Raw genomic sequence first — 18,130 nt, forward strand, 5'->3', positions numbered from 1 at the left:
TCTTCTACCTGCAACACCCCCTGCCACGGGATGTTGCCCGAATCCAACCCAGTCAGCTTCTGACTAACTTCCTCCCCAGCCCCTAGTTTTACCAGTGTGAGGAGTGGCCCAATAAATAAAGCCTTTTTCTCCCCCTAGTGGCCGGAGTGTGAAGTGTAATGTGTTCTGGTGATACCTGGTCAGGAGAATTCCTTCGGTGCCATCAGACGTACCATCACTCCCCTTAGCGGCAGAGCGTCATACTGCAACGACCAGATCTCTGGGGCGCTGCACATACGGCAGCAGTGGTTCAGTATTGGGGTATCAGGTGCAGTAATAGGGACGCATATGGCAGCAGAGGCTCAGTATTGGGGTATCAGGTGCAGTAATAGGGACACATACGGCAGCAGCGGCTCAGTATTGGGGTATCAGGTGCAGTAATAGGGACACATACGGCAGCAGCGGCTCAGTATTGGGGTATCAGGGGCAGTAATAGGGACATATGGCAGCAGCGGCTCAGTATTGGGGTATCAGGGGCAGTAATAGGGACACATACGGCAGCAGCGGCTCAGTATTGGGGTATCAGGTGCAGTAATAGGGACACATACGGCAGCAGCGGCTCAGTATTGGGGTATCAGGTGCAGTAATAGGGACACATACGGCAGCAGCGGCTCAGTATTGGGGTATCAGGTGCAGTAATAGGGGCACATACGGCAGCAGCGGCTCAGTATTGGGGTATCAGGTGCAGTAATAGGGACACATACAGCAGCAGCGGCTCAGTATTGGGTTATCAGGTGCAGTAATAGGGACACATACGGCAGCAGCGGCTCAGTATTGGGGTATCAGGTGCAGTAATAGGGACACATACAGCAGCAGCGGCTCAGTATTGGGTTATCAGGTGCAGTAATAGGGGCACATACGTCAGCAGCGGCTCAGTATTGGGGTATCAGGTGCAGTAATAGGGACACATACAGCAGCAGAGGCTCAGTATTGGGTTATCAGGTGCAGTAAAAGGGGCACATACGGCAGCAGCGGCTCAGTATTGGGGTATCAGGTGCAGTAATAGGGACACATACAGCAGCAGCGGCTCAGTATTGGGTTATAAGGTGCAGTAATAGGGACACATACGGCAGCAGCGGCTCAGTATTGGGATATCAGGTGCAGTAATAGGGACACATACGGCAGCAGAGGCTCAGTATTGGGGTATCAGGGGCAGTAATAGGGAAACATACGGCAGCAGCGGCTCAGTATTGGGGTATCAGGTGCAGTAATAAGGACACATATGGCAGCAGAGGCTCAGTATTGGGGTATCAGGGGCAGTAATAGGGACACATACGGCAGCAGCGGCTCAGTATTGGGGTATCAGGGGCAGTAATAGGGACACATACAGCAGCAGCGGTCAGTATTGGGTTATCAGGTGCAGTAATAGGGACACATACGGCAGCAGCGGCTCAGTATTGGGGTATCAGGTGCAGTAATATGGACACATACAGCAGCAGCGGCTCAGTATTGGGGTATCAGGTGCAGTAATAGGGACACATACGGCAGCAGCGGCTCAGTATTGGGGTATCAGGGGCAGTAATAGGGACACATACAGCAGCAGCGGTCAGTATTGGGTTATCAGGTGCAGTAATAGGGACACATACGGCAGCAGCGGCTCAGTATTGGGGTATCAGGTGCAGTAATAGGGACGCATATGGCAGCAGAGGCTCAGTATTGGGGTATCAGGTGCAGTAATAGGGACACATACAGCAGCAGCGGCTCAGTATTGGGGTATCAGGTGCAGTAATAGGGACACATACGGCAGCAGCGGCTCAGTATTGGGGTATCAGGTGCAGTAATAGGGACACATACGGCAGCAGCGGCTCAGTATTGGGGTATCAGGGGCAGTAATAGGGACATATGGCAGCAGCGGCTCAGTATTGGGGTATCAGGGGCAGTAATAGGGACACATACGGCAGCAGCGGCTCAGTATTGGGGTATCAGGTGCAGTAATAGGGACACATACGGCAGCAGCGGCTCAGTATTGGGGTATCAGGTGCAGTAATAGGGACACATACGGCAGCAGCGGCTCAGTATTGGGGTATCAGGTGCAGTAATAGGGGCACATACGGCAGCAGCGGCTCAGTATTGGGGTATCAGGTGCAGTAATAGGGACACATACAGCAGCAGCGGCTCAGTATTGGGTTATCAGGTGCAGTAATAGGGACACATACGGCAGCAGCGGCTCAGTATTGGGGTATCAGGTGCAGTAATAGGGACACATACAGCAGCAGCGGCTCAGTATTGGGTTATCAGGTGCAGTAATAGGGGCACATACGTCAGCAGCGGCTCAGTATTGGGGTATCAGGGGCAGTAATAGGGACACATACAGCAGCAGAGGCTCAGTATTGGGTTATCAGGTGCAGTAAAAGGGGCACATACGGCAGCAGCGGCTCAGTATTGGGGTATCAGGTGCAGTAATAGGGACACATACAGCAGCAGCGGCTCAGTATTGGGTTATAAGGTGCAGTAATAGGGACACATACGGCAGCAGCGGCTCAGTATTGGGATATCAGGTGCAGTAATAGGGACACATACGGCAGCAGAGGCTCAGTATTGGGGTATCAGGGGCAGTAATAGGGAAACATACGGCAGCAGCGGCTCAGTATTGGGGTATCAGGTGCAGTAATAAGGACACATATGGCAGCAGAGGCTCAGTATTGGGGTATCAGGGGCAGTAATAGGGACACATACGGCAGCAGCGGCTCAGTATTGGGGTATCAGGGGCAGTAATAGGGACACATACAGCAGCAGCGGTCAGTATTGGGTTATCAGGTGCAGTAATAGGGACACATACGGCAGCAGCGGCTCAGTATTGGGGTATCAGGTGCAGTAATAGGGACACATACGGCAGCAGCGGCTCAGTATTGGGGTATCAGGGGCAGTAATAGGGACACATACAGCAGCAGCGGTCAGTATTGGGTTATCAGGTGCAGTAATAGGGACACATACGGCAGCAGCGGCTCAGTATTGGGGTATCAGGTGCAGTAATATGGACACATACAGCAGCAGCGGCTCAGTATTGGGGTATCAGGTGCAGTAATAGGGACACATACGGCAGCAGCGGCTCAGTATTGGGGTATCAGGGGCAGTAATAGGGACACATACAGCAGCAGCGGTCAGTATTGGGTTATCAGGTGCAGTAATAGGGACACATACGGCAGCAGCGGCTCAGTATTGGGGTATCAGGTGCAGTAATAGGGACACATACGGCAGCAGCGGTTCAGTATTGGGGTATCAGAGGCAGTAATAGGGACACATACGGCAGCAGCGGCTCAGTATTGGGTTATCAGGTGCAGTAATAGGGACACATACGGCAGCAGCGTCTCAGTATTGGGGTATCAGGGGCAGTAATAGGGTCACATACGGCAGCAGCGGCTCAGTATTGGGTTATCAGGTGCAGTAATAGGGACACATACGGCAGCAGCGTCTCAGTATTGGGGTATCAGGTGCAGTAATAGGGACACATACGGCAGCAGCGGCTCAGTATTGGGGTATCAGGTGCAGTAATAGGGACACATACGGCAGCAGCGGCTCAGTATTGGGGTATCAGGGGCAGTAATAGGGTCACATACGGCAGCAGCGGTTCAGTATTGGGGTATCAGAGGCAGTAATAGGGACACATACGGCAGCAGCGGCTCAGTATTGGGTTATCAGGTGCAGTAATAGGGACACATACGGCAGCAGCGTCTCAGTATTGGGGTATCAGGTGCAGTAATAGGGACACATACGGCAGCAGCGGCTCAGTATTGGGTTATCAGGTGCAGTAATAGGGACACATATGGCAGCAGCGTCTCAGTATTGGGGTATCAGGGGCAGTAATAGGGACACATACGGCAGCAGTGGCTCAGTATTGGGGTATCAGGGGCAGTAATAGGGACACATACAGCAGCAGCGGTCAGTATTGGGTTATCAGGTGCAGTAATAGGGACACATACGGCAGCAGCGGCTCAGTATTGGGGTATCAGGTGCAGTAATAGGGTCACATACGGCAGCAGCGGTCAGTATTGGGTTATCAGGTGCAGTAATAGGGACACATACGGCAGCAGTGGCTCAGTATTGGGATATCAGATGCAGTAGTAGGGACACATACGGCAGCAGCGGCTCAGTATTGGGGTATCAGGGGCAGTAATAGGGACACATACGGCAGCAGCGGCTCAGTATTGGGGTATCAGGGGCAGTAATAGGGACACATACGGCAGCAGCGGCTCAGTATTGGGTTATCAGGTGCAGTAATAGGGACACATACAGCAGCAGCGGCTCAGTATTGGGGTATCAGGTGCAGTAATAGGGACACATACGGCAGCAGCAGCTCAGTATTGGGGTATCAGGGGCAGTAATAGGGACACATACGGCAGCAGCGGCTCAGTATTGGGGTATCAGGGGCAGTAATAGGGACACATACAGCAGCAGCGGTCAGTATTGGGTTATCAGGTGCAGTAATAGGGACACATACGGCAGCAGTGGCTCAGTATTGGGGTATCAGGGGCAGTAATAGGGACACATACGGCAGCAGCGGCTCAGTATTGGGGTATCAGGGGCAGTAATAGGGACACATACGGCAGCAGCGGCTCAGTATTGGGGTATCAGGTGCAGTAATAGGGACACATACGGCAGCAGCGGTTCAGTATTGGGGTATCAGGTGCAGTAATAGGGACACATATGGCAGCAGCGTCTCAGTATTGGGGTATCAGGTGCAGTAATAGGGACACATATGGCAGCAGCAGCTCAGTATTGGGGTATCAGGTGCAGTAATAGGGACACATATGGCAGCAGCGTCTCAGTATTGGGGTATCAGGTGCAGTAATAGGGACACATATGGCAGCAGCAGCTCAGTATTGGGGTATCAGGGGCAGTAATAGGGACACATACAGCAGCAGCGGCTCAGTATTGGGTTATCAGGTGCAGTAATAGGGACACATACGGCAGCAGCGGTTCAGTATTGGGGTATCAGGTGCAGTAATAGGGACACATATGGCAGCAGCGTCTCAGTATTGGGGTATCAGGTGCAGTAATAGGGACACATATGGCAGCAGCAGCTCAGTATTGGGGTATCAGGTGCAGTAATAGGGACACATATGGCAGCAGCGTCTCAGTATTGGGGTATCAGGTGCAGTAATAGGGACACATATGGCAGCAGCAGCTCAGTATTGGGGTATCAGGTGCAGTAATAGGGACACATATGGCAGCAGCAGCTCAGTATTGGGGTATCAGGTGCAGTAATAGGGACACATACGGCAGCAGCGGCTCAGTATTGGGGTATCAGGTGCAGTAATAGGGGCACATACGGCAGCAGCGGCTCAGTATTGGGTTATCAGGTGCAGTAATAGGGACACATATGGCAGCAGCGTCTCAGTATTGGGGTATCAGGTGCAGTAATAGGGACACATACGGCAGCAGCGGCTCAGTATTGGGGTATCAGGTGCAGTAATACGGACACATATGGCAGCAGCGGCTCAGTATTGGGTTATCAGGTGCAGTAATAGGGACACATATGGCAGCAGCGTCTCAGTATTGGGGTATCAGGTGCAGTAATAGGGACACATACGGCAGCAGCGGCTCAGTATTGGGGTATCAGGTGCAGTAATAGGGACACATACGGCAGCAGAGGCTCAGTATTGGGGTATCAGGTGTAGTAATAGGGACACATACAGCAGCAGCGGCTCAGTATTGGGGTATCAGGGGCAATAATAGGGACACATACGGCAGCAGCGGCTCAGTATTGGGATATCAGGTGCAGTAATAGGGACACATACGGCAGCAGCGGCTCAGTATTGGGTTATCAGGTGCAGTAATAGGGACACATACAGCAGCAGCGGCTCAGTATTGGGGTATCAGGGGCAGTAATAGGGACACATACGGCAGCAGCGGCTCAGTATTGGGGTATCAGGTGCAGTAATAGGGACACATACGGCAGCAGCTGCTCAGTATTGGGGTATCAGGTGCAGTAATAGGGACACATACGGCAGCAGAGGCTCAGTATTGGGGTATCAGATGCAGTAATAGGGACACATATGGCAGCAGCGTCTCAGTATTGGGGTATCAGGTGCAGTAATAGGGACACATACGGCAGCAGCGGCTCAGTATTGGGGTATCAGGTGCAGTAATAAGGACACATACGGCAGCAGCGGCTCAGTATTGGGGTATCAGGTGCAGTAATAGGGACACATACGGCAGCAGAGGCACAGTATTGGGGTATCAGGTGCAGTAATAAGGACACATACGGCAGCAGCGGCTCAGTATTGGGGTATCAGGTGCAGTAATAGGGACACATACGGCAGCAGCGGCTCAGTATTGGGTTATCAGGTGCAGTAATAGGGATACATATGGCAGCAGCGTCTCAGTATTGGGGTATCAGGTGCAGTAATAGGGACACATACGGGAGCAGCAGTTCAGTGTTGGGGTATCAGGTGCAGTAATAGGGACACATACGGGAGCAGCAGTTCAGTGTTGGGGTATCAGAGGCAGTAATAGGGACACATACGGCAGCAGCGGCTCAGTATTGGGGTATCAGGGGCAGTAATAGGGACACATACAGCAGCAGCGGCTCAGTATTGGGGTATCAGGTGCAGTAATAGGGACACATACGGCAGCAGCGGCTCAGTATTGGGTTATCAGGTGCAGTAATAAGGACACATACGGCAGCAGCGGCTCAGTATTGGGTTATCAGGTGCAGTAATAGGGACACATATGGCAGCAGCGTCTCAGTATTGGGGTATCAGGTGCAGTAATAGGGACACATACGGCAGCAGAGGCTCAGTATTGGGGTATCAGTGGCAGTAATAGGGACACATACGGCAGCAGCGGCTCAGTATTGGGGTATCAGGTGCAGTAATAGGATCACATACAGCAGCAGCGGCTCAGTATTGGGGTATCAGGGGCAGTAATAGGGACACATACGGCAGCAGCGGCTCAGTATTGGGGTATCAGGGGCAGTAATAAGGACACATACGGCAGCAGCGGCTCAGTATTGGGGTATCAGGTGCAGTAATAGGGTCACATACGGCAGCAGCGGCTCAGTATTGGGGTATCAGGTGCAGTAATAGGGACACATACGGCAGCAGCGGCTCAGTATTGGGGTATCAGGTGCAGTAATAGGGACACATATGGCAGCAGCGGCTCAGTATTGGGGTATCAGGGGCAGTAATAGGGACACATACGGCAGCAGCGGCTCAGTATTGGGGTATCAGGGGCAGTAATAGGGTCACATACAGCAGCAGCGGCTCAGTATTGTGGTATCAGGTGCAGTAATAGGGACACATACGGCAGCAGCGGCTCAGTATTGGGGTATCAGGTGCAGTAATAGGGACACATACGGCAGCAGCGGCTCAGTATTGGGTTATCAGGTGCAGTAATAGGGACACATACAGCAGCAGCGGCTCAGTATTGGGTTATCAGGTGGAGTAATAGGGACACATACGGCAACAGCGGCTCAGTATTGGGGTATCAGGGGCAGTAATAGGGTCACATACAGCAGCAGCGGCTCAGTATTGGGGTATCAGGGGCAGTAATAGGGTCACATACGGCAGCAGCGGCTCAGTATTGGGGTATCAGGGGCAGTAATAGGGACACATACGGCAGCAGCGGCTCAGTATTGGGTTATCAGGTGCAGTAATAGGGACACATACGGCAGCAGCGTCTCAGTATTGGGTTATCAGGTGCAGTAATAGGGACACATACGGCAGCAGCGGCTCAGTATTGGGTTATCAGGTGCAGTAATAGGGACACATACGGCAGCAGCGGCTCAGTATTGGGGTATCAGGTGCAGTAATAGGGACACATACGGCAACAGCGGCTCAGTATTGGGGTATCAGGGGCAGTAATAGGGTCACATACAGCAGCAGCGGCTCAGTATTGGGGTATCAGGGGCAGTAATAGGGTCACATACGGCAGCAGCGGCTCAGTATTGGGGTATCAGGGGCAGTAATAGGGACACATACGGCAGCAGCGGCTCAGTATTGGGTTATCAGGTGCAGTAATAGGGACACATACGGCAGCAGCGGCTCAGTATTGGGGTATCAGGTGCAGTAATAGGGACACATACGGCAGCAGCGGCTCAGTATTGGGGTATCAGGTGCAGTAATAGGGACACATATGGCAGCAGCGGCTCAGTATTGGGGTATCAGGGGCAGTAATAGGGACACATATGGCAGCAGCGGCTCAGTATTGGGGTATCAGGTGCAGTAATAGGGACACATACGGCAGCAGTGGCTCAGTATTGGGGTATCAGGGGCAGTAATAGGGACACATACAGCAGCAGAGGCTCAGTATTGGGGTATCAGGTGCAGTAATAGGGACACATACGGCAGCAGAGGCTCAGTATTGGGGTATCAGGGGCAGTAATAGGGACACATACGGCAGCAGCGGCTCAGTATTGGGTTATCAGGTGCAGTAATAGGGACACATACGGCAGCAGCGGCTCAGTATTGGGGTATCAGGTGCAGTAATAGGGACACATACGGCAGCAGCGGCTCAGTATTGGGTTATCAGGTGCAGTAATAGGGACACATACGGCAGCAGCGGCTCAGTATTGGGGTATCAGGTGCAGTAATAGGGACACATACGGCAGCAGCGGCTCAGTATTGGGGTATCAGGGGCAGTAATAGGGTCACATACAGCAGCAGCGGCTCAGTATTGGGGTATCAGGGGCAGTAATAGGGTCACATACGGCAGCAGCGGCTCAGTATTGGGGTATCAGGGGCAGTAATAGGGACACATACGGCAGCAGCGGCTCAGTATTGGGGTTATCAGGTGCAGTAATAGGGACACATATGGCAGCAGCGTCTCAGTATTGGGGTATCAGGTGCAGTAATAGGGACACATACGGCAGCAGCGGCTCAGTATTGGGGTATCAGGTGCAGTAATAGGGTCACATACAGCAGCAGCGGCTCAGTATTGGGTTATCAGGTGCAGTAATATGGACACATATGGCAGCAGCAGCTCAGTATTGGGGTATTAGGTGCAGTAATAGGGACACATATGGCAGCAGCGGTTCAGTATTGGGGTATCAGAGGCAGTAATAGGGACACATACGGCAGCAGCGGCTCAGTATTGGGGTATCAGGGGCAGTAATAGGGACACATACGGCAGCAGCGGCTCAGTATTGGGTTATCAGGTGCAGTAATAGGGACACATACGGCAGCAGCGGCTCAGTATTGGGTTATCAGGTGCAGTAATAGGGACACATACGGCAGCAGCGGCTCAGTATTGGGGTATCAGGGGCAGTAATAGGGTCACATACAGCAGCAGCGGCTCAGTATTGGGGTGTCAGGTGCAGTAGTAGGGACACATACGGCAGCAGCGGCTCAGTATTGGGGTATCAGGTGCAGTAATAGGGACACATACGGCAGCAGCGGCTCAGTATTGGGGTATCAGGTGTAGTAATAGGGACACATACGGCAGCAGCGGCTCAGTATTGGGTTATCAGGTGCAGTAATAGGGACACATACGGCAGCAGCGGCTCAGTATTGGGGTATCAGGTGCAGTAATAGGGGCACATACGGCAGCAGCGGCTCAGTATTGGGGTATCAGGTGCAGTAATAGGGACACATACGGCAGCAGCGGCTCAGTATTGGGTTATCAGGTGCAGTAATAGGGACACATACGGCAGCAGCGGCTCAGTATTGGGGTATCAGGGGCAGTAATAGGGACACATACGGCAGCAGCGGCTCAGTATTGGGGTATCAGGTGCAGTAATAGGGACACATACGGCAGCAGCGGCTCAGTATTGGGTTATCAGGTGCAGTAATTGGGACACATACGGCAGCAGCGGCTCAGTATTGGGTTATCAGGTGCAGTAATAGGGACACATACGGCAGCAGCGGCTCAGTATTGGGTTATCAGGTGCAGTAATAGGGACACATACGGCAGCAGCGGCTCAGTATTGGGGTATCAGGGGCAGTAATAGGGACACATACGGCAGCAGAGGCTCAGTATTGGGGTATCAGGGGCAGTAATAGGGACACATACGGCAGCAGCGGCTCAGTATTTGGGTATCAGGGGCAGTAATAGGGTCACATACGGCAGCAGCGGCTCAGTATTGGGGTATCATGGGCAGTAATAGGGACACATACGGCAGCAGCGGCTCAGTATTGGGGTATCAGGGGCAGTAATAGGGTCACATACGGCAGCAGCGGCTCAGTATTTGGGTATCAGGGGCAGTAATAGGGTCACATACGGCAGCAGCGGCTCAGTATTGGGGTATCAGGGGCAGTAATAGGGACACATACGGCAGCAGCGGCTCAGTATTGGGGTATCAGGTGCAGTAATAGGGACACATACGGCAGCAGCGGCTCAGTATTGGGGTATCAGGTGCAGTAATAGGGACACATACGGCAGCAGCGGCTCAGTATTGGGGTATCAGGTGCAGTAATAGGGACACATATGGCAGCAGCGGCTCAGTATTGGGGTATCAGGGGCAGTAATAGGGACACATATGGCAGCAGCGGCTCAGTATTGGGGTATCAGGTGCAGTAATAGGGACACATACGGCAGCAGTGGCTCAGTATTGGGGTATCAGGTGCAGTAATAGGGACACATACGGCAGCAGTGGCTCAGTATTGGGGTATCAGGTGCAGTAATAGGGACACATACGGCAGCAGTGGCTCAGTATTGGGGTATCAGGGGCAGTAATAGGGACACATACGGCAGCAGCGGCTCAGTATTGGGGTATCAGGTGCAGTAATAGGGACACATACAGCAGTAGAGGCTCAGTATTGGGGTATCAGGGGCAGTAATAGGGACACATACAGCAGCAGAGGCTCAGTATTGGGGTATCAGGTGCAGTAATAGGGACACATACAGCAGCAGCTGCTCAGTATTGGGGTATCAGGGGCAGTAATAGGGACACATACGGCAGCAGCGGCTCAGTATTGGGGTATCAGGTGCAGTAATAGGGACACATACAGCAGCAGCTGCTCAGTATTGGGGTATCAGGTGCAGTAATAGGGACACATACGGCAGCAGAGGCTCAGTATTGAGGTATCAGGGGCAGTAATAGGGACACATACGGCAGCAGCGGCTCAGTATTGGGGTATCAGGTGCAGTAATATGGACACATACGGCAGCAGTGGCTCAGTATTGGGGTATCAGGTGCAGTAATAGGGACACATACGGCAGCAGAGGCTCAGTATTGGGGTATCAGGTGCAGTAATATGGACACATACGGCAGCAGTGGCTCAGTATTGGGGTATCAGGTGCAGTAATAGGGACACATACGGCAGCAGCGGCTCAGTATTGTGGTATCAGGTGCAGTAATAAGGACACATACGGCAGCAGCGGCTCAGTATTGGGGTATCAGGTGCAGTAATAGGGACACATATGGCAGCAGCGGCTCAGTATTGGGGTATCAGGGGCAGTAATAAGGACACATATGGCAGCAGCGGCTCAGTATTGGGGTATCAGGTGCAGTAATAGGGACACATACGGCAGCAGTGGCTCAGTATTGGGGTATCAGGTGCAGTAATAGGGACACATACGGCAGCAGCGGCTCAGTATTGGGGTATCAGGTGCAGTAATAGGGACACATATGGCAGCAGCGGCTCAGTATTGGGGTATCAGGGGCAGTAATAAGGACACATATGGCAGCAGCGGCTCAATATTGGGGTATCAGGTGCAGTAATAGGGACACACACGGCAGCAGTGGCTCAGTATTGGGGTATCAGGGTCAGTAATAGGGACACATACGGCAGCAGTGGCTCAGTATTGGGGTATCAGGTGCAGTAATAGGGACACATACGGCAGCAGCGGCTCAGTATTGGGGTATCAGGGGCAGTAATAGGGACACATACGGCAGCAGCGGCTCAGTATTGGGGTATCAGGTGCAGTAATAGGAACACATATGGCAGCAGCGGCTCAGTATTGGGGTATCAGGTGCAGTAATAGGGACACATACGGCAGCAGAGGCTCAGTATTGGGGTATCAGGGGCAGTAATAGGGACACATACGGCAGCAGCGGCTCAGTATTGGGGTATCAGGTGCAGTAATAGGAACACATATGGCAGCAGCGGCTAAGTATTGGGGTATCAGGGGCAGTAATAGGGACACATACGGCAGCAGCGGCTCAGTATTGGGGTATCAGTAGGATGAGGAGTTTGTGCAGGTTGGGAATAGATGGTGATGGGGCTGAAATGTGAGAAGTGAAATGCGTCTTTGGTGTATTCTCTGCAGACGAGTTGTAGCTGGAAGAAGTTGTCATGTCGGTCTGGACCAGATGGAAAAGACGGGAAAAGTGATGATTCCATCAGAAAACATAAGCGGTAAATCATTATCTGTAACTGTGCTGTGATCTCTTATATGCTCTGTAGGACTGGTATCTACCACTGACCATATGGCGGTAATATCCATGTTGGTCGTTATATACAGATTATCTTCAGTTACAGCGCGGTCATCTGCTGAGGTTCTCCTCCACTATTAGGGGGCGCCTCCGAGTTGTAATCAGGGTTACCTGGTTAGGGGCCCACTCAGAAGCTTCGCCCCCCTGAACCAAAACCCTAGCTACGCCTCTGCTCCTTACCTTTTCCTTTGCATTACTGTCCCCATCATACTGGCTGTGGTTCAGAGGAGACGGGGAAGATGCGATAAATGCAGTGCTCAGAATGATGAGGAGGAAGGCAGGCAGCAGGAGAGGCATGTCCTCCAGCAGGCAGTGGGGGATGCAGCACGATGCTTAATAGGCCATATATGTATAAATATAATGTAAACGCATAGGAACAATAATCTGGCAGCTGAATCCTCAGCCGGTCTATGGGGGATGTCAGTGCTTCTAGTGCACAGCTGTTCTGCAAGCAGTTCTCTCCAATGGAGGATGCATGAATGAGCTGCTTCTCTGGTAGAGCTCCCCCTGCTGGCCATCAGTTATCAGTGCACATGCTCATTCATTTCACCCTACACACAGTGTAATCTGGCCTATAAAATTGAAACGATTATGAGTCAGTTGGATTAATAACTATTTTGGATTGTTGGATAATAAAAAAAAATGGTATAAAATGCATTTATTAGAATAGAGAACGTAACAAAGCCTAAATTATATATATTTTTTTTACTTTTAAAAATCTGCTACATGTGACTTTATTTTTAATCTCTTCTGTTCTCTGTGTTCAGTATTTTGCATCTGGTAAAAGTTCACATGATAAAGCAGTTTTGTGGACTTTATGAAGTATTTGATGCTGGACAAAAACTTCCTAACCAGACCAATTTTTACTATTCTGACCACTGTCACTTTAAGAGGTTATAACTCTGGAACACTTCAATGGATCCTGGTGATTCTGACATTATTTTCTTGTGACATATCATACTTCATAATAGTGGTAACATTTCTTTGATATGACTTGCGCTTATTTGTGAAACAAATGGAAATTTGGCAAAATATTTGAAAATTTCGCAATTTTCCAACTTTGAACTTTCATGACCTTAAATCAGAGAGTCATATCTCACAAAATAGTTCACAAATAACATTTCCTGCATGTCTACTTTATATCAGCAGAGTTTTTGAAAAAAATTTTTTTTTCCTTAGGAAGTTATAAGGGTTAAAAGTTGACCAGCGATTTCTTATTTTTACATCGAAATTTGCAAAACCATTTTTTTAGGGACCACCTCAGATTTGAAATGACTTTGAGGGGTCTATATGACAGAAAATGCCCAAAAGTGACACCGTTTATAAAAACCACCCCTCTAGGTGCGCAAAACCACATTCAAGAAGTTTATTAACCCTTCAGGTGCTTCACAGGAATTTTTGGAATGTGGAAGGGAAAAATAAACATTAACTTTTCTTTCGCAAAAATTTTCCATACTTTCGCAAGGGTAACAGGAGAAGATGGACCATATAATTTATGGTGCAATTTATCCTGAACCTGCTGATACCCAACATGCACTGCAGGGTATCACATCAGCATCTGACAGGCAGGGAAGGAGGCATGTCTGCTAATGCTCTCAGCAGGCGCTCACAAGCCACCTTCACTGCAGGACCCGGAAGGACCCCACGGCCATTTTGGGGCCGCGTGTCTCCGTGGAGACCATCAGCGATTGCATTGCATTGTCCTGATGGAAGCACAGGGGGAGCTCCCTCCCTGTGTGATGCTCCTCTGTCGCTGTCACTACTGACAGCAGCATCAGAGGAGTTAAATGCCCGCGATCGGTGCTAGCACCGATCGTGGGCGTTGCTGCGGGGTGTCAGCTATCACACAGAGCTGACACTTGCATCCGATCGCCGCCGCGCGAGCAGTACACCGTACCTGTACTGCTGTTTGCAGAACGCAGCTCGTGCAGAGCAGTACATGTACGGCGCATGTGGGGAAGGGGTTAATCAGCAGTACTTCACCTTGGGAAGTAATGGAAAAACTCTGGGGTATGTAATCACTGTATTATTGCTGTTTGTCCACCTGCTGGGACCAATCCTGTGAATAAAAGGGATATAGGCAGAGGTAACTCTAGGTGTTCCTGCCCCAGGAGGCAAAATTTCAGTTTGTTGCCCAGTTCTATACACTGCTTTAAGGGAAAAGTAAGCAAATGCTATTAAATTGCAGATATTGGGTTAATCTGCAGGTTAATACAATGCTGTCAATGCTGTCCGGTCACCTTACGGAAAGCACGGTTATGGGAGGAAATTAACTTTATTCCTACCGGGAGCCGCTAGCTTTCAGTCATAGAGGCTGCCTGTGAGTGTCAGCAGGAAGCTTGCGCTAGCACTTTGGTGGACAGGTTGCTCTGCATAGATGTCAATTAAAGTGCCAGAGATTGCTTACAGATGCTACTCACTGTACTTGTAACATGGCGTGGGATGGTAGGTGTGGGCGAGGTACTCATGTCTTACGCCCCAACATGTTACATGAATGTTCTGGCTGGGTGTGTAGACTTCATCTAAAGGGGCGCTATGCTCTTGCAAAGCCGCATAATGCCAGTGATTTCGGCTGGCCACGAGCGGAAGTTTAGAGACGACCACCACCCAAAAATAAACAGTCTCTTACTTAACATTAACTTGTTGGGAATTATGTAGAATAAATAGCGGGGGCATAACTTCACAAACGTTTCTTTCACAATGTGAAACCTCTTCACGCACAGTCTCTCTACCTCTTCAAGTTTACTTGTTCCTGCCTCACATTTATCTGTCTTCACCAGCAGCCAGCACACTGCTACAGTCCATATAACAAGACTCTTAAGGTACCGTTACACTAAACGACTTACCAACGATCACGACCAGCGATACGACCTGGCCGTGATCGTTGGTAAGTCGTTGTGTGGTCGCTGGGGAGCTGTCACACAGACAGCTCTCTCCAGCGACCAACGATGCCGAAGTCCCCGGGTAACCAGGGTAAATATCGGGTTACTAAGTGCAGGGCCGCGCTTAGTAACCCGATATTTACCCTGGTTACCATTGTAAAAGTAAAAAAAAGAAAACACTACATAGTCACATTCCGATGTCTGTCACGTCCCCCGGCGTCAGCTTCCCTGCACTGTGTAAGCGCCCGCCGTAAAGCAGAGCGGTGACGTCACCGCTGTGCTCTGCTTTACGGCCGGCGCTGACACAGTCAGTGCGGGAAGCTGACGCCGGTGGACGTGACAGACATCAGAATGTGAGTATCTACTGTTTTTTTTTTTTTTTTACTTTTACAATGGTAACCAGGGTAAATATCGGGTTACTAAGCGCGGCCCTGCGCTTAGTAACCCGATATTTACCCTGGTTACCAGTGAACACACCGCTGGATCGGCGTCACACACGCCGATTCAGCGATGACAGCGGGTGATCAGCGACCAAAAAAAGGTCCTGATCATTCCCAGCGACCAACGATCTCCCAGCAGGGGCCTGATCGCTGCTCGCTGTCACGCATAACGATTTTGTTAACAATATCGTTGCTACGTCACAAAAAGCAACGATATCGTTAATGAAATCGTTATGTGTGAAGGTACCTTTATTCTCAACCTGTGGTACCATGTCCTCTTCCATCTTAAGGGAACTACTTTGCCAATATGGCCGGTACTTAGCTTCTCAGCTTGCCGATGCCTTGGAACTACCACATGGGGCACTCGCATCGTCTCACGTCCTCTGACCTGTCCTAAAATGTTACCTCTTTGAGTTATAAACTCGGGGCTGTTCTGCTAGGTGTCCTGTACCAGGACCTGTCTCACACGCATCACTATGTCCTTCTGTCACTTCTCCATTTTTTATTCTGGATCTCACTATCTACAGTTTTGGTCTCTACTCACGTCAGGGGCACCCACGTCCCTGCAGACTTGTCATGTCTTAGGGCCCAGCATGTGCCAGAAGAAGGCCTATCTAAATTCCTGACAGGAAACTGTCTATTTCCCTTCCTTCTAGCGCTCCCATTCTGGGCTGGCTAGTCCCAAACATTAACCCTAAGGCTACTTTCACACTAGCGTTAACTGCAATCCGTCACAATGCGTCGTTTTGCAGAAAAAACGCATCCTGCAAAAGTGCTTGCAGGATGCGTTTTTTTCCCCATAGACTTGTAATGACGACGCATTTGGGACGGATTGCCACACTTTGCATCCGTCGTGCGACAGATGCGTCGTGCTTTGGCGGACCGTCGGGAGCAAAAAACGCTACATGTAACGTTTTTTGCTCCTGACGGACCGCTTTTTCCGACCACGCATGCGCGGCCGGAACTCCGCCCCCACCTCCCCGCACCTTACAATGGGGCAGCGGATGCGCCGGAGAAATGCATCCGCTGCCTCCGTTGTGCAGTGCGTTAAACGCTAGCGTCGGAATCTCTGCCCGACACATTGCAACGGGGAGATTCCGACGCCAGTGTGAAAGTAGCCTAACTCTCCCTACTGTCGGTCAAAATATAACAACATCACTAATAACACATATCATAATACACATTACATATCAAGGTAAATTTACACCTATACACGTGTCTTCAAAGGGGAACGTGGGCAGTGTGTCCATCTCCTTACATACAGAGTGGTGACTGTAGCTGCTACAGATACGCCTCTATGACAGAAAGACTGCTCCATTGGAGAACTTGCCTTATTGTCATCCTCTGCTCCTCTGTGGCTTAGGAGTGACATCAGCAGTGTGATCATGTAACCTCATCACGCTGCCACATGTCACCTTGACCCCAAAAGTGCCAGTGATTCAAAACTTCAATTATTCTTGCATTTTAAAGATACAGGTGCAATTAATTGCAAGGAGTAAGGCTTTTACCTGTTATCTGAACCGGCTGTCAGTTTAACATCCGGCCAATAGAAGGACTAAATCCCATTCCAAGAGGGCAACAAATTGACAACCCCTGGGAGATATTTTGGACCACCACTGTTATCTGCATGGTGTCCCGCCAGCCTTCTATAGAGCTACAGTAAGCAACATTTAGTTGAGTAGGGCTTTGATGCCGGCCCCCGGCAGTTTGTAGGCAGGATGCTGCTATACGGAAAAATAGGACAAGGGGAACGTGCTAAATCTGGAACTCTGTCCCCTTCATTTTGAAGATTGGGAGTGGGAATTTTCATCCCTACTAAAAGCATTTGTATCCCTCTTACAAAATTAAGGTAGATGTCCGATCCTCGCGCCATTCATTCTTTATTGGGCTTCCAGAAAAAAAAAAGCGGATGGAACGGCACATTGCGGCTTTACTCTAGCGTGGATAAAAGTTACTCGTTCTTCCGGTCGGTGTGGGTCCCAGCAGTCGGACGCCCACTGATCAACAAGTTATCACCTAGTCTCTGGATGAGTGATAACTGTTTTCACTGGAAAAACCCTTTTATCCAGGTAAAATACATATATACAGTGATATTATGTAACCATAGGAGCCCCCTTCTTTTTCTGTTCCTTGAACACTAATAGGTTTTTCAGAGCATCTTGATACTGGCAGAGCAAACTGCCAAGCAACTTGTGCAATTCTGGTGTAATCTTCTTGTAATAGCTTCCAGAACATACTAAACGCTCAGAAATAAATCTTTAGTGTAGTGTCAGCGCTTTGCAGCATTCCATGACTTTTCCATCTGTGCCGCGGTTTCAGTCTTATAACAATCCATCAGCTCAATGCAGACTTCCATGGTCAGGGATAGCAATGTCAGAGCCAAGACAGGCAGAATAAATGGACTGTGTAGTCGTTAGGAAGTCTAATGTCCAACCAGAGTGGACATCAAGGTT

The 18,130-nt window shown here is 50.3% G+C and overlaps 1 protein-coding gene across 1 annotated transcript in view; it reads right to left on the bottom strand.

The window, feature by feature from the left end:
* Positions 1-12,804, bottom strand: part of LOC138651979 (dickkopf-related protein 3-like) — a 58,639-nt gene extending 45,835 nt beyond the window's left edge. Inside the window, exon 1 of the mRNA XM_069742641.1 lies at positions 12,536-12,804. Coding sequence (XP_069598742.1) covers positions 12,536-12,652 — 117 coding nt within the window. The 5' untranslated portion in view covers positions 12,653-12,804. The remainder of the gene's footprint in view (positions 1-12,535) is intronic.
* Between the last annotated feature and the right edge of the window lie 5,326 nt (positions 12,805-18,130).

Source organism: Ranitomeya imitator, chromosome 10 (genome assembly GCF_032444005.1).
Source record: "Ranitomeya imitator isolate aRanImi1 chromosome 10, aRanImi1.pri, whole genome shotgun sequence".
In the NCBI taxonomy this organism is placed as follows: domain Eukaryota; kingdom Metazoa; phylum Chordata; class Amphibia; order Anura; family Dendrobatidae; genus Ranitomeya; species Ranitomeya imitator.